The sequence below is a fragment of the Cottoperca gobio genome, chromosome 9, assembly GCF_900634415.1.
Source record: "Cottoperca gobio chromosome 9, fCotGob3.1, whole genome shotgun sequence".
Classification (NCBI taxonomy): domain Eukaryota; kingdom Metazoa; phylum Chordata; class Actinopteri; order Perciformes; family Bovichtidae; genus Cottoperca; species Cottoperca gobio.
Window position 1 is genome coordinate 11,644,440 of NC_041363.1, and position 23,871 is coordinate 11,668,310.

The 23,871-nt window shown below is 38.5% G+C and overlaps 1 protein-coding gene across 1 annotated transcript; it reads right to left on the reverse strand.

Moving 5' to 3' along the window:
• Nucleotides 1–3,877: 3,877 nt before the first annotated feature.
• LOC115013549 (eosinophil peroxidase-like) lies at nucleotides 3,878–9,783 on the reverse strand. Its single transcript, XM_029439932.1, has 14 exons — nucleotides 9,717–9,783; nucleotides 9,324–9,411; nucleotides 8,271–8,446; nucleotides 8,033–8,162; nucleotides 7,653–7,779; nucleotides 7,329–7,532; nucleotides 6,828–7,185; nucleotides 6,557–6,717; nucleotides 6,194–6,452; nucleotides 5,938–6,108; nucleotides 5,573–5,810; nucleotides 5,256–5,455; nucleotides 5,118–5,150; nucleotides 3,878–5,006 (listed from the first exon to the last, which is right to left on the reverse strand). Exons 1-14 carry the CDS (start codon nucleotides 9,781–9,783, stop codon nucleotides 4,567–4,569), a joined length of 2,652 nt encoding a protein of 883 aa, XP_029295792.1. The 3' UTR covers nucleotides 3,878–4,566.
• Nucleotides 9,784–23,871: the final 14,088 nt, after the last annotated feature.

A 23,871-nucleotide genomic window follows, 5' to 3' on the forward strand; every position in this document is an offset into this window, starting at 1 on the left:
GTGTGGAGGAGGGGCCTTAGTGCCATATGGGGGACCGATTGTTGAAATGGATGCTCTCATTGGTGTAAAGTGCATCCGTTGTTTGGACTTCTGCCAGATTCAGCATCCAACCAGTGACTCTAGCTGCAAACTTTTCACACATTAAGTTGGACGGAGTGATGATAAAGGGGAAAACACACAATTGTACACATTGTAAAGCAGAAACTACTCGCATATGTTAATACTTTAAGTGAGAAATGTATTATTTGTGGTGTGATTAAAATGAAAGGACTTCTTTGTGTGTATATTGAACGAGCATAAGGGAGGGGCCTTTACAATGAATATTATTCTTATTATTTAACCTCAAAATTGTGGACAGATGTTAAAAATGTTTTATATTTTAATTTGTTCATTTCTAAGCCACATGTTAAAATGTGGGTTTAAATGATCCTGTACATGCTCCTCTGAATAGTCTCTACAGCAAATCCTGTTTGGTCTATTCATTCAAGTCAAAATCTAACACAAGTGCGCTCTCGACAGGCGCGTATTCAGCAGCTCGACCGTCTGCTCCTTTGAACGCAGTGATTCCGCTGAGGAGGCATCGCATCAGTGTCAGCCGCAACAATGGCCGTCTGGTTGGTCCATCAATCTCCGCCAGCAGCGGACAGGGCTGCGCTCTGATTGGCGTTTGGACCGCTGCCTGACACTGCCCGAAATGAGTTCTTAATCAATACAACAGACTGTCTTATCAAACCCAAAGAGGTCATGAAATCAGTTAAAAATAACGATGTTAAAAGGAGGCTTCCGTGAGCAGTTTTTTTGGCAAGTTATCTAGCATTAAACAAAACCTAACCCGTGGATATAAGAGTCATTTTGGATACGGTCTGACAAAGTTTCTTTAGCAGCGGATTTGGATCATTCCAGGCTCTGTAAACTGTAATAAACATAAATGGTGTACAAGCTCTAGCTGTTGATATGTTCAATGTAAATTCTTAAACGCTACATTTTACATTGATCTACAATATTGTTTAATTAATTCTCATTTTTAAAATAGATATATGTTTTGTGTTCAGGCCCAACAAAACAAAAATATATCATGTTTCGGAGCATTTATTTCTGCAGACTACAAATTAATTTCCGCTCCTGTTCATCTGGCGTTGAAAAGGAAAGTTTTTTTTTTTCCAGCCCGGGTCCTTTGCCCCTTACCGATACTATTGTCTCTGTGTGGAGTTTGTGCGCCTGGACAATGAATGTAAATCTCCCCCCTTTGGATCCCGCCTCAGCCCACCATCTGCCAGCGCGGGACAAAGTCAGATGTTCCCCCAATTATGAGAGCAGTCTTGGGGAATCCTGCTGCCGAGTCTACGCCCTGTCTCCGTATCCCTCACACACTTCCCCACACATGATTGACAGCTCTACTTAACCATGAAAAATCTGTATATGATGACACACTTTAATAAAATTCCTCTGCAAGGAGACACGCAGTTTAAAGTAGGTCGCTTGAAAGGATGTGTTGGTTATTTGACTGTCTCGTTTAAAAGAAGCACAACGCGAACATTTCAGTGCCTTGCTCAAAAACTCAGGTATCCAACCCAGAAAGGTTGAATATGAAGAGGAAATCAAAGCCTCTGGTTGTTCCTCTGCAAACTGAAAGTAAGTTTAAAACTTTGAACTGACTTTTGATTGGTCAGGGATGTGGGATGTTAAATACCTAATAACATTTCATTTGAGATAGTTAAACTATGTTGGGTGGTTGCAGACGTTACACCACAAATCATCTGAGTCATCAAAAAACATTTTTAGTTGACATGTTCATTGTGATCAAACAGGTTTGTCTGTCATCACATGAGGATGCTTTGTGAACTCATTTGTACACCTTTGTATTATGAAGCCATATTATTAGCCTACCTATTGTTGTACTGTTGATTCATCTTATTTCATCATTTTAATGGAGAACTTAGCTATATATAGCTAGATATACCTAGCTATATTTACAGTTTATGTCGCTTGTTATAACTTATCATTTATTGTGAAACTGACGCTGGCTGGAAGTTGTACATTTTTATCAGAGAACAGATCAAGTCAATAAAAAATATAGATATCATATCTAGTACGTGTGTTTTGCAGTTTAATGTTGCGGACCGACTCGTCTCTCCAGTCCCACAGGTGCGACAGGCTGGGCCGTGATTATCATCACAACCCGCAGGACTTTGCTGTCTGAATGTGTGGCTTTTCTAAATTGGTGAAGCGGAGAGTCGGGGTGAAAATGGGGGATTAGTCAAACCACAAACGTCTTTCTAATCAATTTAACCCGCTGAGACGGTCAGCCCGTGTGTTTTAGGGAGGAGGTGAGGGGGGGAATCAGTGACTGCTAAACCAAACAATGGGGTATCGTGTGCCGCTCGTCCTCTCCAGCATTCCCCTGCTCCCATGGGACACCCAAAGCCACTCTGTGTGGATGGCACTGTGTCCACGGAGGTCAGAAGGGGCGTGGTGTGTGTGTGTGTGTGTGTGTGTGTGTGTGTGTGTGTGTGTGTGTGTGTGTGTGTGTGCGTGTGTGCGTGTGTGTGTGTGGAGACGCAGCAGCTGGTTCCCGTCCTCCTAGAAAACAACAGAGCTAATGCGACCCACCACGTCTCCCATCGATCGCCATATATTGCGCTCGTTTTTTTGTTTACTTATTTAGGATATAGCCAAGGATGCAGATCCCCCTCGGGAGTGTCGGCATCCGCAATTAAAGCGGAGTGACCACCTTTAGCCTCATTTCTTAATATCAAAAACCATCATCTGGTCCAGACATTTGGATTCATCTCTATATAAGGTGTGTTGTGATTTGGAGTTAAATCCTTTCTTTAAAGAAAAGTAAATCTAGTGTGATCTATTCTAGAAGGGTACAAAGCAACTACTAGAGACTAAGAATATAAAGGATCAAACAAATACAAATACAAAGTTCGAAAGTTAGTTGTGAATATAATTACTGTAAGCCTCAATATAACTGTTACAGTCCATAGAGCTTTTCCATCAGTTTAATAAAATTTGACATGTTTTGTATTCTGGTGAATTGAATGAATAACATCAATATAACTTACCGTTTGAATTAACCTTTCCACCTTTACTACAGACATTTCAAATCCCTTTCATTTACTGTCACAGTTAGTTAGCTATGTTATTTATTGTGCCCATCCCACACAAAATACTGCTCTGGTTGAACATTTGTCCGACAAAAACCCAACTTCTTAAATATATTACATTACATAGCATGATTTGCGTGATTTTATATGCTGTAATATAAACTTTTCTTTAGAGAAGGGGATTGCCTTGCACTCCTGCAGAGGAAAAACAACTCACTAATTGTATTGGGTCTTTCCAATCTATGTGAAGAGGGTTATAGGAAACAAAGTCGTTAAATTTAGATATTGTAGATAAGACATAAATAAATATCCCTTTCTCTTAGTTCTGCGATCAATGTATTTTGATTATTTGCTTTGCTCTCTCTGAAACTATTAAAAAGACTGCATGTGTTTAAAGTACAGATTGAAACTTTAGGATATATTTTACTTTTTTTGAATGATACTAGTATAAGCTATTCATCAACAGTTCATCTTAAGAACAATTAAGTCCTGTTTGCAGAGCAGTAACTGTAATTCGTTCAAAACCACAGGTTGTGTCTGCTTTCCTGTCCTTTAAAGATTGTGTGTCAATGCCATCTACTGGTCTGGTTAAGAACATCAGCTGGTCTGCAAACAAACATGTCATCATCTTCTGAGGTTCTTCTGCATCATCATAAATATCATTCAGAGGCAGCGTTTAGTCTGTACGACAATCATTTATTCCCTTCACATTTAAAGTGACTTCCACTTGAAAAGACGCAGGAAAAACAAAAGTGTGCTCCAAAAAAATTGTCTTTTGCAATTGTAGCATATTTGAGGATTACATTTATTTGTCAGACATTGAACTGTACTGTCCACTTTTCAGAAGAAAGGGAAAGACCATCTTAAAGAGAAAATGCAATGATTTCTTCAAAAGAAAATGTGAAATAATATCACATATAATAATAATATCACAGTCAAGCAGTTTTCACTTCTTTCTGTAGTGTAGGTATCAGTGCATTATAAATATTCCTTCATTCAATACGAACAATTTTAAACGATCACAGGTTCAGGTAAAGCCCACTGAGACAAATGTGTAATTTGTGATATTGTGCTCTATAAATAAATTTGATTTGATTAGATTTTCTAAACATTGTGCTTTTCTGTCAGCAACGTCTACTGTAAAAATATGTTATTTTGTATTTAATTGCCTTAGAACTGGGCAACTTTTATGATTCCTATTAGTGGAGACTAGTGACTTCATTTAATTCTCAGCATAGCTATGCTTAACTTAAAGCTAAAATCACAATACATGATAGCACTTGAGCTGCCTTTAATCCTAGTACAATGAAGGAAACCACACTGGAAAGTGGAAAGCGGGACTATCTCACCCATTGGCAGCATTTAAAAGGTGCATATTAAACTAAATAACTAAAACAGATTTATTTTGAAGTGTTTCAGGATGTCACGGGTCAACCACTGTATCAAGAACAGTTTCCTACTCAGTGAACAGCAGATGCCCCGAGAAGAAACTGTCACGGGTCAGACCGTTGCCACCGTGGTTGGCCAAAAGATAGACCCTGTCTCCCCTATCAAGCTTAAGGAATGTGCTGCCACTGGCTGTGATGTAACCGCTCTGCCGGGTGGTGAATGAGTGCAGGACCAACTTTGCGTTACGTATCAGATCCACACTGGCAGCGTTGTTGTAGATGGTGCAGAAAAACTGGAATTCATAAACACCTGGATGCTGACACGTAAAATACCCGGTCTTGGTGTCGTAGCTGTTCTGTCCATTGTAGACGACCTCACGGAAAGCCATGGCCATGCCTGGTTTGGGGAAGTTGTTACCTAGTCTCACAGTAAAAGCAACATTCTCGCTATTGCCAGGAGGTCCAGGAGGTCCAGGAGGTCCAGGAGGTCCACGTGGTCCTCGGGCTCCTGTAAAAAGAAAACGTCATGAGTACAATTATACAAACAGGACCTTTCCATATCCGTAATTTAAAGTAATTATTTTCAATTTAAGTATATATGGATAAGTGGTAGATTTACCTGGCAATCCTGGGGATCCAAATGATTCTTGTCCTAGAGAAAGTGATTGGGGAAAATCAATATTTTCAAATATTCTAATTTTGGCACTGACTGTGTTTTGTCAAATGTGTCAGATAGTATTTCAGGACATCAACTTACCATTCTCCTTCCATGGACTGAGGTCAAAATCCTTAATTTTCTTACACGAGGTGTAACCCAACTCAGGGGGACTGTACAGGAAGGGTTTTTCAGGTACTTCAGTTATACCAGTGTTGTCACAGATGATGCGGGCAAGTGACGTTTCCCTCAGGGACGCCTTCTGATCATCACTGAAGACTCCCTCATTCTCCCACCAAAGTCTGAAATTGGACATTTTGGTAACATTTAAATGATCTGAATGTAAAAGTGAATGTAAGGGCCAAAAACCTCAACACAAAAACCTCCACATCTTTAGCAATGTAAGTGATGTAACATACCGGTCTCCCAGGCGGATCTTCTGGAACTGATTGGCAATCAGGCAGCCAAACAGGGCTCCCACTCTTGCTCCATTGACAAAGGGCTCAGCGACTCCTCCCAGCCACACATCGATGTTGTCAGGAGTTCCGTAGAGATCCAGAAGTTTCTTGGCCAGATCAGTGTTGTTCAACACTACAGCCAGCTGATTCAGAGTGCGTGGCTGTGACAGACCACAATGCTTACGCCATTTGTTGTAGCCTAAAAAGGGGCACATAGGGTGAAAATGGGGCCCGTGTGTGATTTGTAATGCCTGCAAAACCTTAGATATGTAGGCAAAATGAATTCTAGACATAAACAATCCATAGGTATAACGTTTAATAAATACCAGGGATTCCATGATCTCTGCCTCTCTGTAAGTTGAGGGAAGCTAGATCCAGTGACAAATCAGAGGAGAATTTAAACAATTTATCCCTCAGTTCATCAGTCATCATCTTATCCTGCGTGTTCAGCTTGGCCTTACGACCAATAAGGCCCCTGAGGATTGGGTCCACACCACCTGAGGAGCACAAGAGATAGTTTCATTTTGATCAATTCTATTCATTATCTGTTTACGACTAACAAGTTAAAGATCTTGGCCATACCTTCAAAGGTGATCCTCCACGGTGTGAAGAAGGCTTTGTGCAGCAATGGGCTGGGGTGATCATGGTGTTCTTGGTACTTATCATTGAGACGAAACATGAAAGGCTGAACCATCAAGTGAGCGAATCGGTATGCAGCTGTGGCGAACACATTGGAGATGCCGGGGTCAACATCTTCATCATAACCGGGGTAGGTGGACAGCTGCTTTCTAATTATGTCTGGACCAACAATGTGAAGTAAGTAGTCTCTGAAAGTGAGAACCTAAAAGATAGAAAATACACTGAGTAATTGAACCATGTGAGGACTGACCATCCATCCCTTAAATAATAATTTCTGTATTCCATGCAGCTAAGCCCCTCCCTAACCTGGAAATATGCTCCCATGATCTTGCGAGCCTCCTGGTAGAGCCTCTCTCCATCCCAGTGAGGGTTGAGTTTGGCCAGAGCACGTGCCAGGCGGTTGTGCTCACGCACAAACAGCGTGTGTAAAGAGCTCAGACCAATGTGCTCATTCACACGCTCGTCACCTTAAAAGTCAGATAAAATGAGAAAAGAAAGTGCTGTCAGCCCTGTGCGATGCTTGGAATGAATCTAGCACTATCAACATTTCTACGTCAGTGTCTTCGCTGCCACTCACCAGCCACAAAGCAGGGCACCTCCTCCGCATTTACGTCATTAGTAATGCGAGCTCGGGTGGCACACATGTTTGTATTCATGTTGCTGAAGGGCAGGAGCTCACGGCCATTGTCAGAGTACATTGTGTTGGTCCTCATCAGGCCTTTATCTGTGAACTCCCGTAGGAAGCGAGCTTTGTTATCATCTGAACCATACACCTGACCTGCATCAAGGTAAGCTGTGAGAGAGTTCATCTGCTGACGGATGGAGCTGGCTCCAAAGACATAGCCTACGTTGCCAGAACCACAAGCTGCTGCCGAGCGGAAGAAGGGCATGCACTCTTCTGACTTTTTGCCAGAGCGGGGGTCATTTTTGGGAATCTGTTGAGATGACAACAAGCAGTTAGCATCTAAGGTGTGTGTGTGTGTGTGTGCGTGTGTGTGTGTGTGTGTGTGTGTGTGTGTGTGTGTGTGTGTGTGTGTGTGTGTGTGTTTGAGATGCATTCATGTCTTTTCACACTGACCTCAATGGGGAAGCAGGGCTCTGTGCGCTCACAGCTCTTGTCACAGTCAATGCCATCACTGAATGAGCGGATGACTGGAGAGTGAGGAGTAAAGGTCAGGTCATGGTCAGTCCACTGGCCGAAGATTGTCACCATGTGAGTGTACAAGTTGTCATTAACAGAGCCGTTTTTTAGTCGCATAATTTCGTTGGACACGGCCCTTACCTGAGGACACAATGTGGACAATGAGCACCTTTGTGGAAAGCATCTGTATAACTACAAGTGTCTATTTTCCATTGTCATTTGCGGGATAGCCAGTAAAGATGATTTTCTGAGGTTTATTACCCAGGGAAGAAGGTGATTGTTGACTTTCTTATTATTCCAGCCTTTAGGCAGAGAGACATTATCCTCATACTCAGCAGGGAGCCAGCGGGTGAAAGGTATGTTGGAGGAGCCTAAGATGGGGTTTTTTCTAGGCAAGAAGAAAAATAAAGCCATTATTATTAATTGTATCTGTTTCAAGATAAACTTTAAGGCATTTATTAATGTTTATTAAAAAAAAAAAAATCTGAGCCTAAGGAAATATAGGGGAAATGACATGCAACAAAACTCACAATCAGGGACATCAGTTAGTACTAAATGGAAGATTGTTGTGCAGTTGTCCACACCTATTTTCAGTTTCTTCATTTGTTAAATGAAATGTTGCAATTGAATAGTTGCCTCACTCGTTGTTGCAGGCGCTGGTTGCAGTGCGAAACTGCATTTCCGGACCCATCCTGCAAGAAGGGGGACGATGTCGGGGCGAGCAGCCTGTCAGGTCAGCAATGACCTGCAGATCCTCCTCAGAGATCAGTTCTAATTAAAAGAAGCAAATAATGAGCAATTCAGCTGTTACCACATAGACTGTAACCGAAGTGCAGATATTTGTAAAGAGAGTTAAGAGAAGCTGTAAAGGCTACACACCTGTGGCATTGATGGAGCGTTTTTGACGTCTTTCCAAAGACCTCTTGATGAGTTTTACGGCATTATCCATATAGTCAGCAGCACGCACAGCATTACGGGTTGGGCCAGCAGGCTGTTTCAACAACCGCAGGATGTCCGAAGGAGACACTGCGTTCCGCCTCACACGTTCAACGCTCCTGTATTGTGTGGAGAGGTCAGATTTATTCATTCATTCAGAATGTCTTTAATTGCAATTTAAAGACCTTTGTTATTCGGTGTACATTCGGATCAATCGTTTTTCTTTCTTAAACCAGTAACTAGTAAAGCGACTGAATGATTTTTTGCGTTTTGCTTTTTACCTTACTAAATGGTTATCTGAACATTAGGGGTGAGGGGCGGAAGTCTCGGAAGTATTTCCAAAACAAAAGCCCTCGCGTGGTAAAAGAAACGCATTGATGCTGCAAGAAAGTTTTGGGATATTTGGATAAATGTGTTTAGAGAAATGAGACGTCCTTTCTTCTGAAACGTCACGTGAAGTTACGTCAGTGTCTGATCAAAGATGAATCAGCTGCCTGTCGGCTTTAACAGCTGTAGAGACTTTTGACGGAGTTTTATGTCGTTTATATTATGTATTCATTATGTTTCGTCTGTATTTATTGATATTCTGATTGTGACTTCATTATTTAATAACCCAAAATATGATTTGAAAAAGACACTACTCTTTTGAACACTGGAAATGATGTATTAGGTTAAATGTTTCAGGGAAAGTTTAAATTATGTAACTCCATCAAACCAGACGCTCAGGAATAATAAACCTCACATATCAGTAAAAAGTGTTTCTTGCAGACAGACAAACTATTTTACTCTCTCTGAAGTTATTTGATTTCACTCCCCTATGAAACTCTGGTCATGTTGCAGCGTCCAATCAATAACTGATATCCAACAAGGGGCGTGTCGGCTGGTAAAAGTCTCGCGTGATAAGGCAGCGAAAGTTAATGCTCATATGTCAACCCACTCTCTGACATGTATACTATCACCCAAAGGTACTTATTTTTTCAACAGGTGTGTACTCACACTCTTCTGGAGTATTCGTAAGCTGAGTCCACATTGGTCTTGGCCGCCAACACAGCCTTTTCAATGACGCTCCTGCTCAAATGCGATTCTGAAAGCGTAAAACACATTTTGTTTAATTTACTTTCTGCTCACTGATGTTTTTGGTAAGTGCATTTCTGACATGATCATTTTTAGGTCTAATTTATGCCACACTCTTACAGCATTTTACAAAATAACATATCTTTTGTTGCATTATTGAAGAACAAAATATGAAACTCAAACATGTTCACTTGTGTAATACTAAAATAAGAGAATAAATTAAAGCCGGTTGAGACTATTTTAAATCAGTCAAATAATAAATGCATTTAAAGTTCTTAGTGGTTTTTCAAGTAAGATGATAGAGGTAGTACTCACCAGCATTCACCTGGCATTGCAAGCACAGGTAAAGACCTGCAGCCATCAGGCACAGAAAACGATTCATCGCTGCAAAAAAGACAAACATTATCCAGTCAGTAACCCACTGGACTAATAACTTAAACTAATATATTATTACGAATGTTCTTCTAAACAAATAATATAAGAAAAACATAAGCCAAAATAATAAAGTATTATTGACCATAAATAATAAATGTATCTATTGAGTAACAGTAATGGAAAGTTAAAACAAATATATATATATATATATATATATATATATATATATATATATATATATATATATATATATATATATATATATCCATTATAGGAAAGGAGAGTAACCTGCGAAAAGCGCAAAGCTCCAGCCGCTCTGTGAAGTCAATGCATCAAAACATTTCTCAAACGTTTTATAGTCTGGTTGAGCCATAACTTAACGCCCATTTGGTGTGAGGAATTCCCAGACATTGAACTATTTTATTTATTTTTGGTTCCTCCTCTTCCGCATCCCTGTTGAGCAACTTCAAGTTTGCTAATTAAGGAAACATTGCAGCGAGGAAAATAATCCTCTCAATGAAGATCAATGTCGGGACAATGTCAAAGTTTTTATATGATGATATTATTTTCTCGTTTTATTATTCCTAAAGAGAGCCTGGTGGCTACAGTCCAGGAGAACAAATTGTCAGGAATAATTATACTGATTTGTCTAATCTGAGAGAAAAACATTGTTCCCATATTAACACATTTTGCTTTGTAATTTATTCATCCATTTTTCGTCATGCATTTGTGTCTTTTTTGTTTGCTTGCCAATTACAATATTTCTGTAAATTCTGCATGTATAAAATGTAATGATGTTGGACTAAACTGCTAGCGCTAAACTTTAAGAGATTATTCTGACCCTGCTCTCTCACATACAAGTTATACATATAGCTTTTGCATAACACAAAGTTTTATCCCGAAAACTTAAAAAACAATTGTATTATCTCTAATTGTTCATCTTAACTTTTACTGTGTTTTATTATTTTACTTTCACGCAATTGTTCTTGATTGACTTGATGATATGCGAAACAACTTCCTGCACCAATGCTAAAAAATAAGAGGCTGTCGCGTGTTCCTATTGACACATGTTAAAACTTGGCTATATGTCTACCTTTAAACACCTGAGTATTTGGTGACGAAGCTCATTTTGTAATCGTCTAATTAAAAAATGTTGTGGGCTGTGATCCCAGCTTTTTATTCAACGAAAACTTAAGTGTGATTGTGTGTGTGTGGCGTGATTATCCGTCAATGTTACTTTAAGTAAAAGGACTGTGTCTATGCATTCTGTACCAATATATTGTATTATATCAGAACAAGTTATTCTTATATTCATATAAGTGAAGACTAAAGTTAAAACTCATAAGAACCATCCAGTTCCATTGAATATGTGGTTTTGTTGTGTCGTCTTTTGTCAGTAATGATGCTTTTAATTTATAAATAATAAATAAAAAATATCTAACTTTTCTCTTTCTTTGGTCTCATATATCCTTGTTGGTTGGTAAACTCCCCTAAACTAAGTTCATTGCTGTCTGGCCAACATTGTGCTTTGAATCCTGCGTATAGATTCTTTAAAGAAAAACACCACAATGAAATATTTCATTAAAAAATGCTTGAATTGAATCACATTGATGGGTGTTGGTTGTTATTATTAACTGTTTATAAACATCACTTTCATTCTTACATGGTGGAAGTTAAGAGGTTATCATACCAAACTGCTAACTCCACGAGCACATAACTAACATAAGCAAAATTGTATAAAGTAAGTATTATCTGTTTGGTATTTTGAAAGTCCTCAGAGTCCTTCACACTTGGTGTGCCTTATGTGAGGAGGCTGTGGGTGTCTTGAGGATAAGATAAGATGAGGACCTTGTAGATATTCATGACTCCAACAGTCTTGACTAAGGGTTACACACAAACTTCCTCCAACGTGGCGTTATTATCCGTGATTCTGTATGACGTGTTTAAGGCTGAATGAATGTGAACTGTGTCTTTGCATGCTGTACTGTATTATATCAGAACAAGTTATTCTATATTCATATAAGTGAAGATTAAAGATAAAACTCATAAGAAGCATCTTGTTCCATTGAATATATGGTTTTGTTGTGTCGTCTTTGTGTTTGTAATGCTGCTTTTCATTTAACTATTTTCAGGACAATAAGAGATTTCCTCAAAAGCATTTGTTTTGTGTTTGATTTTCATCCTTCTGATCTGTAATTCCTCTTTCAGGGGATCCAACAGCTCTAAGAATCCAAAACAGGAATAATGTGAAGGACCAAAAACACCTAAAACCTAAAACCCTCCAGCAAAATGGATTCTAAACACATTTGCATTATAAATACCTCTTACATCAAATACAATATAAAATGTAAGTATTATTTTATTTGTCCAAACAAATTCACTTTCTTTATCTAAAAATGTTTAATTTTTCACAATTTTCTAACAACTTGTGTTTTTTATGAGCCAAAAGGAAACATTTGTCATTTTATTTATAAAATGTGTATATTTCACACAAGTCTTTTGGGTAGCTGTATATCAGTGTATTGTTGGAGCACAAGTTGAGCAGCCATACACACACAAAAAAAGGCCACCCAGTATATCTGGCATACAGCTTGGAAATGTGTGTCTTCTATTGTTGAAAAAACATTATACAACACAAAGGTAGAGGAATATCTAGAAAAGATGGCTTTCTGTCAACCACACCTCTGTCAAGGTACACTGACAACATCAAGGTTGACTCTATTTCAAGTGTTTCAGTGAAATAAAATAAACACACACACACACACACACACACACACACACACCGAGACACAAAGAACTCCTACAAAACCCATTGTGATTTATTAAAAAGTAAATTAAGTTTATTATGAAGTGTGCATTTACAAATACAAAACAATTTTTAAAGATTAGAATGAATCCCTCTCCGCTACAATTAGTTAAGTGTGTGTGTGTGTGTGTGTGTGTGTGTGTGTGTGTGTGTGTGTGTGTGTGTGTGTGTGTGTGTGTGTGTGTGTGTGTGCGCGTGTGTGTGTGTGTGTGCGTGTGTGTGTGTTTATTTTATTTCACTGAAACACTTGAAATAGAGTCAACCTTGATGTTGTCAGTGTACCTTGACAGAGGTGTGGTTGACAGAAAGCCATCTTTTCTAGATATTCCTGTACCTTTGTGTTGTATAATGTTTTTTCAACAATAGAAGACACACATTTCCAAGCTGTTTGCCAGATATACTGGGTGGACTTTTTTCCCCTTCTCTACAGGTTGAAAAAATCTAGGAACTTTAAATGTTGTGAGAAAAAGAAGAGCGTATCATGATTTATACTAGGCAAAGCGTAGAGAAGCCAAGATTAATTTGGCCGGTATGTCAGCACACACAGCTGTGTTGGAAGGGTTGGTCTGCAGTTTATAGCTATCATACCTAAAGTAAAAATATATTTTTTAATTGTGTCCATGATGCTTGGAAAACTGGTCTATGTTCCAGAACATGTCTACCTGTTTGACTGCACCTGTCAATTATCAGGTGCTACCTTGATGGCCTGACAGTAGATCAAATCAGTACTTTAGAGTGCTTCAGGGCAAAAAGGAGCTCAGATAATACCAAACCTATAAGGAACCATGAGGTAGGAAAGCTCATAAATGTTGTTTAAATGCAATACTTTGAGGTAGTAAGTATTTATTGGTTGGTTGTTATTATTAACTGTTTATAAACATCACTTTCATTCTTACATGGTGGAAGTTAAGAGGTTATCAGTACCAAACTGCTAACTCCACGAGCACATAACTAACATAAGCAAAATTGTATAAAGTAAGTATTATCTGTTTGGTATTTTGAAAGCCCTCAGAGTCCTTCACACTTGGTGTGCCTTATGTGAGGAGGCTGTGGGTGTCTTGAGGATAAGATAAGATGAGGACCTTGTAGATATTCATGACTCCAACAGTCTTGACTAAGGGTTACACACAAACTTCCTCCAACGTGGCGTTATTATCCGTGATTCTGTATGACGTGTTTAAGGCTGAATGAATGTGAACTGTGTCTTTGCATGCTGTACTGTATTATATCAGAACAAGTTATTCTACATTCATATAAGTGAAGATTAAAGATAAAACTCATAAGAAGCATCTTGTTCCATTGAATATATGGTTTTGTTGTGTCGTCTTTGTGTTTGTAATGCTGCTTTTCATTTAAATATTTTCAGGACAATAAGAGATTTCCTCAAAAGCATTTGTTTTGTATTTGATTTTCATCCTTCTGATCTGTAATTCCTCTTTCAGGGGATCCAACAGCTCTAAGAATCCAAAACAGGAATAATGTGAAGGACCAAAAACACCTAAAACCTAAAACAGAAATATTGTACTCAGCAGGGAGCCAGCTAGGCAAGACAAAACAACAAGGGCTTTAGTTTTCTTTCTCTTTGTCTCACACGTGGGTGTACTATGCAGAGCATGTATCATTCATTGACAATACTGGCATGTTTCCAGAAAGGAATATTCCAGATTCAATATGGCCAAAAGCTGCAGACATACATGTATTTTTCACTTGTTTATTTTCTATTTCACCCCCATCCATATAGTCAGCATTACGGGTTGACTCAACAGGCTGCTTCAACACATTACTTGAATCATTGCATTCCTCCACCCACGACCAACGCTCCTGTATTGTATGAAGATGTCACATTTATGAGCAATGTGACGCTATTGCTTCTGATGGCAGACATCTTGCAGTATTTCATACTTTCATTCTAAATAACATAACTTGTGCAGCAGTTCATCAGGTTTGTACACTAACTCTCTGGTGGAGTCCACTGCGGCCTTGGCTTTAATCACAGCTTTTTAAATTACGCTTTTGCTCAAACGTAGTTCTGAAGACACAACACGTCTTTAAGTTAGTCTGCTCTCTGGTTAAAAAGTGTTCCTTCTAGACAAGCAAACACACATACAGCTCTGGTAATTGTATTGTATCTGCTGGTGTTTGCACATATCAGACAGTTCAGGCTGAAGCGTCTTCTAATTTCTTCAAATGCTCCATAAACAGATCTCATCTTAAATCTATTTAAAATGTGATAACAATATAATTCAAATATTATTCAAATATGTCATTAAACAAAATGGCATTAACCTATGTGCCTGTTGTCTTACTAACTAAACAATGACTAACTTAAAATGATTTTAAAAAATAGCTTTAAATTAAACATTTAAGAAACTTCTCAAAAGTTACAGGACGTCTTCTCTGCTGACCGGCAAAATATATTTTCTGTCATGGAAACTTTATAACTTTTATTCTCAAGACTCTTCCTTGTGCCGATTGATGAGAAGTGATGTGTTCCTTCCCTTTCGTTGGATAGAATTTAAGAAAGACATTTGAAATATTTGACTTCAGAGCATGAAGAGAAGAACGTTTTTTGTTTTGTAACCAGGAAGTCCCTTTAAAAAAGAGCAAAACATTACATAAGAACTGGATCACAATGGTTCTGTAATTTCTTGATAATCATCACATTTCCCTCACCTATACATATTTTATCAGGGATGCAGCTTTTCAACAATCCAACATTGATTATGAATCTGTTTTGTTGCTTAAGACGATATGGGTATTTGACATCTTATACTATCTTTGTTTAATTACTTTTACAATCTATAAACTAATGATCTGTTGAGCAAAGAGCAACACAAACACTTTATGTTTTTGAGAGATGATTGTTTCTCATATAAAATGTGAATCATGTTGATTAAAGGAATAGTTTAGCATTCTTGGGAATACTTATTTGCTTTTCTTGTGGAGTTAGGTGAGAAGATCGATACTTGCCCTACATGTTAAAAAACGTTGTGCATGCTGGTGACCCATCGCATGCAGCTGGGACTCTTTTTATTTATTTCGCCCCTGCCCGTCAGACAACCTGAGTCCTCCACTGACCCCCGATTGTACCAGCATATCAAACTGGACAATTCTCTGCTGTCTGCTGTGTGTCATCGCCTCAAAATGGTTCAAGTTACAGTTAGTTTACTTAACCGCAACAGTTACAGACAGATTGAATAACCAGACTGAAAATCTACTGATGAAGTCAACTCAGTCTTAGAGATATACTTCATGTAGGCCTACACTTTTTTTAAGAATGTTTAGTATATATATTTGGGTAGGCCTATATACAAAATAAAGGCAGATGATGGGTATAACAAATCAAAGGTGTGTGTGTGTGTGTGTGTGTGTGTGTGTGTGTGTGTGTGTGTGTGTGTGTGTGTGTGTTGCATTTGTGCTTTATATCCATTTAATTAAAACATATTTTAAAACTTTGTTGTACTTTAAAAACATTCATTTTATAAAACTGAAGCACACATCCACATGTCACTGTACTGGTTTAATGACGGTAATCATAAAATATTCTCGAATGTTTACTCACTTAAGGGAAAATGGGAGTGTCATTTGTTCACATGCACTGCTGAATTTGTCCTGCATATAATTATTGTTGTCTGACTAATAACCTTGAAGGCTGAAAAATGCAGTTTGGGTACATGACCAACCAGTATGTGAGTTTTCCAAAAACAATTGACCTATTTATAAGAATTCATGCCGTGTAACTTCCCATGTCAGGTCATTCCACAACAGGCTAATAGTTATTAAAAAAAATTACAATAAGCAATTGATCATAATCTCATTTTACAGTAAGTATAAAGTCATATTTTGAAAATGACCTCAAAATATGACCTATTTTAACTGCATTGACCAATTTGCACCAATTGCAGAATGCAAACCCTAAAGACAGTGTTCAGAATTAAAATTCAGTGTGGGAATATTTGTTTTAATGTCTTTTATGTATTTCGGACCATTTTACATCACATTCTGCACCAAACGTTGTTAAAAAATGTGTCCGTGACGATTCCGTAAAATAGATTTTTGGTTTCGTACTCTATGCTCACTTGTTTTAGAGGTGCTAAGCCTATTGTACTGTGTGTACTTTGGGTGGAGTGCAATTCCAACATATACTTAAAGATGTGATATAATCCTGTGACGTATGGCAAACTTATGTTTCTATGTGTTGACTGCTATAACATAATACCTTTAGGTAATAAAACCGGCTAGTCAACATATCTCGTGACATACAACTTAGTTCCTTTAAAAGTATCTAACCTACTCAAGGAAATGCAGTAACAATACAGTGGGCTTCTCGGAAAGAAATGAAAGAAAAAAAAGATGTTTTACTGGAACAGCAACTTAGTAGTTCATCAAGTAGCCTGGTATGCAAGGCTTGTAACGGTAAGATCAAGACAGAAGAGAGGTGACACGACACAGAGGCAGATAAATGTTGAACAGGCCGAGACCTAATAAGGCTCTTTGGCAGGGGGGGGCAATTCATTTTTACGTGAGAAACCCGAGCTGTGTTGGAGGGCCGAATCAACAATAAATTGAATTTAATTCCGCTCAATATTCATTTTCTCCCATTGTAAAAAGCAGTACATTATATATTTTGATTAGCTGCTTCTGTTAATCAAAAGAATAAAGATATTCTCTTCAAATAGTGGGTCAAATAGGAAAATACTCCTAGAGAAGCAATAAACAGTAAAAACAATCATTACATCAGTATTCTTCACAAACCAATACTGAAAAGGTGTTTTACAGTATGTAAAGATAAACAAGTAATCAACTTTATACAAAAAGCAATAAGTGCTTTTGATGTTTTTCAGTTCACTTTACTTGTTCAGTGAGAAACATCCAGTCTGTCTTGGGCTTCAACAAGTGCACTGAACTCTGGTTGAATGTCTGAGGTGGATATGCGCAGGACAGCTGACAGGTGATCATCAGTGATAGAGGATCTGTACCTGGGTCTGTTGAACTTCATCACTGTTCACATATGTAGGTAGATCCAAAGAGGACCAGACTCTTCTGAGCATGTCTCCTCATGTGTGGAAAGTTCTCCTCTTTCAGGGAAGAGTAAAACTCAGGCAGTGAGACTGACCCAAAGTGCTCTGACAGAAGTGTGTCAGACTGCAGGTCAATGAGCTGAACATCACTGGGTGCATCATCCACATTGCATGTAAATGGGGAAAGATCATGTGCATTTCATTCTCAACTGTTTTAAAGTCTTGAAATCGCCTCCAAAACTCACCATGCAGCTTCTAACATGGATGAGTACCTGTGGAGGTGATCAGCTGATGGTGTGGCTTCCTTCAGTGTTGACAAGTGGGTGAGAATGCTGTCCTCCATTTGGTTTGAGAGAAGCTGCAACTTTCTCATGAAAGCCTTCACTGCGCTGTACATTTCATGCACAAAAAGGCCCTTGCATTGCAGTTTGACATTTAGTTCATTCATTAGGGCAGTCACATCTACAGCAAAACCAAGGTCTGCCATCCAGTCTGCATCTGAAAGCTGTGGGACGCCTTTCTTCACAAGTCTTGACTCTCTTCTCTCAGGTCCCACACTCTTTGCCCAGGCTGAGCCACCTGACAGCTGTGAGGTAGTCTATGTCATGATGTTCAGTCTCATTTTCCTCCAAAAGTGCAACAAACTGTCTGTGATTGTAATGCTCTTGCCCTGATGAAGTTACAACATCAACAACATGGTTAATGTTTAGAACTGACTTACACAACACTTCCTGATGTATAACACAATGCAAAAATACCCATTTCTCTTCAGGGTTCATTTCTGTCACTTTATACTGCATTGTCTTCAAAAGTCCAACATTGTTCCCCGTCAGATTTGGACAACCATCCGTTGTCCCGCCTGCCAGCTTGTCCCATGTCAGTCCCAACTTGTCCACACATGCATTTACCTCCGTGAACACATCCCTCCCTGTTGTTGACCCTCTCATTGACTGCATGGCTGCAAAGCTCCTCCGTGATTTTGAAGTCCTTAGTTATCCCACGTAGGAAGATGAGTAGCTGGGCAGTGTCACTCACGTACATCGCAGCTCTCATCCAAAACCAAGGGAAGAAAAGTAAAGGTTGACCTCTCTGTTCTGCAGCTGAAGCTCCAGATGTCTCGATCCTCCTCTTACTGTGCGTCAGGGGCACATTCTCAAATGCCTCCTTTTTCTCCGGACATACGAGTGCTGCAGAATCCACCAAACGGTTTACTTTTCTTTTTCTAGCGATTGTGTGGGATAAGACATAACTTGTGTTAACAGCTGCATCTCTGGATGTGCAATGTTTTGTAAAAAGTCCTTGTTGGTTTTGCAGCTAGCAAAGCACGCGACTCCTTTTCCCGCTCTTCATCAGACAAGTTCTTGAACGGCGACTCAAATTGTAATCCTTGAACACAGCGACCTGCGCACCACAAACTAAGCACACGGCTTTACCTTTGACTTATGTAAATACATACTTAGCAGTCCATGTCTTCTTGAAAACGAGGCATTCTGTATCAATCTTTCATATTTTGGCGTGAGCGGACATTTTGAGGGCTAGCATTACTTGTAGCTGTTCACGCACGCCGCACCCTTTTCAAAATAATAGCAACACAGTTAGACAGTTATTTACACCATGCACGCAATATAATGGTGTTGCTTTTATTTTTAAAAGGGTGCTGTTTAAAAAAATATATATAATAATATATAATATATAATAATATATAATATAATTTACGATTGTCCTATCGCGGGCCGGACAGGATGTGGCCCGCGGGCCGTAAAATGCCCAGGTCTGCTCTTTGGAGTTGACCTCTCAACTAAAGATATCTGAATGAAAATGGGTTATATGGATACCCACAAGTCCCCCCTTTACAGACATGGTAACGTTATGATAATCATAATGCAAATTAGGGCACAAATCATGCAGTTTTTTGAAAGCAGTATAAATGTGTTATTTCCGCCTATTCTAAAAAACAAAAACATGTAATATCTCCGCATGCTGGAGTCCCTAAACAGTATTGGAGTTGCATAAATTGGGTATGACTAGAAAGTTGTGGATCCAATGAGCCCAATTGTATACCTGTGTGATGATGTTAGTCCCCATAATAGCCTTTTCATTGTAGTGAAACCATTTTTGTAAACTTGACCTTGCAGTATAAAATGAGCTGTTGTGAGCTATAGGAAAATCATAACTTCATGAAACTACAGACTTTCAGGGGATGTATGGCTTTCCTATGTAGATTGATAATATGGGTGTTTCTTAGCAGTTTCCAGAACTGCAGTGCTTGCCATCCGATCACCGAAAAATGCAATTTTTATAGAAATCTCCAAATGTCAAAAGTTTCTGATACCAAATCACTGCATGAACTCTTCTATGGTGTTCCTCAATTTATTGGTGTTTAATGTGATATTTTGAAAGGATTTTTGACCATTTTGATCGATTCTCGAGTGGTCAAATATGTTTAAATTTGGCACCAGATCTGTCTAACAAATGATATCAACCCAAACATTGCTGCAACAACTTATGAGACATTATAGAGCAGGGGTCTTCAACGTTTTTCGGGCCAAGGACCCCCAAACTGGTGTAGCGTGGTGCAGGGACAACCTACTGTATATATTGTACACAAGAGGCTTGATGAGGTCTGTGCGACGGGGGGAGGGGGGGTGCGTGGCATAAATGTATTTTAGTTCACCCTTCTCCTTTCCTCCACTCTGTCTCTGACTGTAGGTGTGTGTCGGAGGGAATGTGAAAAAAATAAAGTAATACAATAAAAAAAAACTTTATTTCTTTTTTTTTCTTTTTCTTTTATTGCTTTATCTACAAACAATTTCGTGACCCCCCCTGCAGTACCTCCGCGGACCCCCTGGAGGTCGTGGACTCCCTTTTGAAGACCCCTGTTATAGAGCATGTGGATGACCATCATATACTTCGATCATAATGTTCCAAGCACTTATACACTCTAAACCTTCAGATTTTAATAGGCGCCTAACCAAAACACAATGTTTATTACAGATTTATGCTTTTAGATGATGTAAACTTTTGTATGTAGCATTTCAAACACAAACTGTCACAAAGCTATTGAGACAAGTTAGAACAAAACAAAAAAACAAGGAACAAAGACTACTTGAATCTGATAAAGATGCTACACAAAGTACCAATGTTTCCAAAAGAGAAAAACATCAAGGCACACTGATTTAGCATATAAGTATTACGCTTAAAAGCCTTTATTATTGTGGTTGTGTTAAAAACCTGTTTGTGGTTTTGTGGATAAAAAGTTTACATCTTGTAAAATCTTTCAACGAAGATTTGGAGATTATTTTGGCATTACGTGTTGTAATTGTAGTGTCGTGTGCTGTTACTGGAAATGTTTTATTATTGCGTGTGTGTGTGTTTCCATCCATATATAGACTATGTCCGTCATACCTTCTTCATTGTCCTGTCATCCGTGCATGCTTCTTTCCTGTAAGCTGCAGATTGAATGGGGAAATTCTTTTTACCAGTGTTTCCTCATATTTGGTTTTATCTGCCTTCATCTACTTTATCCTGTGTAAAGATTAAATTACTTAATTTTTTTAAAAGGACAATCAGCGTGTTTGCTTTCATAAAATGTAAGAATGACCTTGTAACTCTGTGTTCGCAGGCTGAAATGCGTATGTGGGTGCATATCGTGATTTTTTATTTTGTTTTTGCTACAATAAGGAAATATTTTTGAGTAATAGTCTGCTAGATTGTAGTGTGTCCTCATTTTTGATCCTATCTCCCTTCTTCTGCATTTTCACATTCTTGTGTTGAGAAGTAGTTTACTTTCAAATAACAAAACGCTGGACATGGATGGATGTTTGCTGACAAAGCTAAACTTTCTATAGAGAAGTTGTACCAACATTTGTTGTTTCTGTTTGTTTGATTAGCTTTTCAATATCTTTGCAAAAATATCCATGTCCAAAACCATTTTTGATGTAGTTTCATAATTAAAATGTGAATATGATGTTTTGCAAAATACATCAAATTGATAATAACATAACATTTGTGGAATTCATTCATTTCAGTTTGGTTTGGTTTGCACATTGCAAATCGATCAGCCCTGATTTTTCATGGCAGCCAGAGGTAAGAGCTTCCATACTTGCACTCTGAATCTGCTCTCCGCTAGGCCTGTATTTTCTGTCTTTCTTCCTCCCCCTGGCAACATTTGTTTACAAATCACTAATGGTTGTATCAGTCGGGTTTGAGCTGTAGGTCAATATGACTACAGACTACTATCATATCTTAATGATACTGCAAAAACTCTGTTACATAAGAAAACAGATATCCGTATATTTACAAAGAATCAATCTGTACTGGAGAGGCTGTCTTTATAAATAATGGGAACATGTTCAATGATAATAAAAGAAAGGACATATTACCATGCTAGTTCGGCATGTTGCATGCTTTTAAAGAACATTTAGTTTGACAAATGTTTCGTCCTGTGAATGGATACAGCTTTATTTGTTTCCTTTTATACAAGGCCACATAACAAGATCGTTGAGAATTGTTCTTGTCTTTAGGAACCTTTAGGGTGTTTCAGTATTACAAAATATCGAATAGGTCTTGCCAGGGAAGACACATTCTAATAATTCAAAATAAAGAAATAAATGCTGTAAATGTATTGGATCACTTCCATTGACTCTGAGAGTATCTTGAATATCAAGAACAAAACCTTTTAGCAGCCAAGACCTTGAGGTTACCCCAAACCTTTGCACTGCCAGAGTTGTAAGAGGACGTATGTGTTTGAACATGTTACATTTATTTGAGAATACTTATTTCATATGTCCGAGGATGAGATTGTTGATTATAAAAGGACATATTACTTTAATAAAATAAATTAGCAGGAAAGGTTGCGATTGCATTTGGCTTCATCCCTCACAAAGGGAATTAGGATGCAAATTAAACCCATGTTGTTCTGAATGGGTCATAGTTTGACACTGTAGAAGTTAGAAAGGGAAAAGTTAATTAGCACAATACACAGGCCTAATTAAATGACTTTGGCTGCACACTCATACTGTAGACATCTTGTTAGATGTGTATTTATGATCCCCAAACAACTGTGTTGCAAGGCAGGTTAAAAGAGGTCTATTAAAGATTAACAGGACAGAGACAGGTGCAGCAGGTTTGGGCACTCATTGTGATTTATAATGACAACACTAAATATAATGCAGTGCAACAACATAGAAGCTCTACTGTTCTGAGGGTAGGGTGGCAGGACTCACCCTTAGAGACAGGGAAATGAGTTCAGACATCCGGAGGGAGCTCGGAGTAGAGCTGCCGCTCGGGTTCCCCGAGGAGGAGCTGGAAAACCTCGCTGGGGAGAGGGACGCCTGGACGACCATGCTTGGACTAACATGAAGTAAGAACATTTGTGCAAACCAACATCTAGTGCACGTATGTACTTGAATCTAAAAACCAGTTTCACATAGAGCAGAATGCTACTCTCTCATCTCTTTTTAAGAAATAACATTCTGTTGGGCAATCTAGCTCGAGCACTATTTCCTCTGCTCTGCTGCCCTCTCTTGGTCCATTCAGAAGCCTTCATGAGTTGTTATTGTCAACATGAGTTATGAGCTGTATTTTATTAAAGGACTACAATTTCGTTCAGGCATATTCCTCTTCGTTTAGACAACTGACTTTATACAGTCTCTGGTTTGAGGTTTGAAATGTGACTAAATCTCACTAAATATTTGAAACTAACCATAAAAAAAATCTTATATCTCATACAAATCAGAATTTAATAATCCTTAACCCTTGTTTAGTGTAGTTACATGTGTTATTATGTCTCATTATGTTTTCACATAATATGAAGTCAATTCACACTTTTCTAAAATGCTTAATATTGATTTACATAAAGATTTACTGAATTCCAAAATTAAGGATCTATTTAGTCTATTTACGTATGTCTGCCCACGGCATGCCATCCATACATGAAACACTAATGTTTAAATATAATACTATAAAGCCTCTACTTCTGCAACGAAAGCAGCTCAAAACCTATATTGAAACAGCTGATATGCAATGGCAATGACCACGCCCATCTTTGAACTTCACCTTTATTTTGATCTCAACTACACGTCTGTAATGTTTCCTGACTATCACAGTGACATCATCTGTTGTCCACAGACAGACACACACACACACAGACACACAAGAAATTGTACTTTCAAATGTTCCTGCCATATCTCCCATTGCCTGTCAATAACTTTACACACCCACTTGTAATTATAACTATACGCCCATGATGACACATACATACACACAC

Excerpts from the sequence above, each read along its gene's own strand:
- LOC115013549 (XM_029439932.1), bottom strand. The coding sequence starts at position 9,783 with ATGAATCGTTTTCTGTGCCTGATGGCTGCAGGTCTTTACCTGTGCTTG. Across the intron at positions 7,533-7,652 it reads ACAATCACCTTCTTCCCTGG|GTAAGGGCCGTGTCCAACGA; the intron begins GTAATAAACCTC and ends TTGTGTCCTCAG. Across the intron at positions 5,151-5,255 it reads CAGTCCATGGAAGGAGAATG|GACAAGAATCATTTGGATCC; the intron begins GTAAGTTGATGT and ends CACTTTCTCTAG.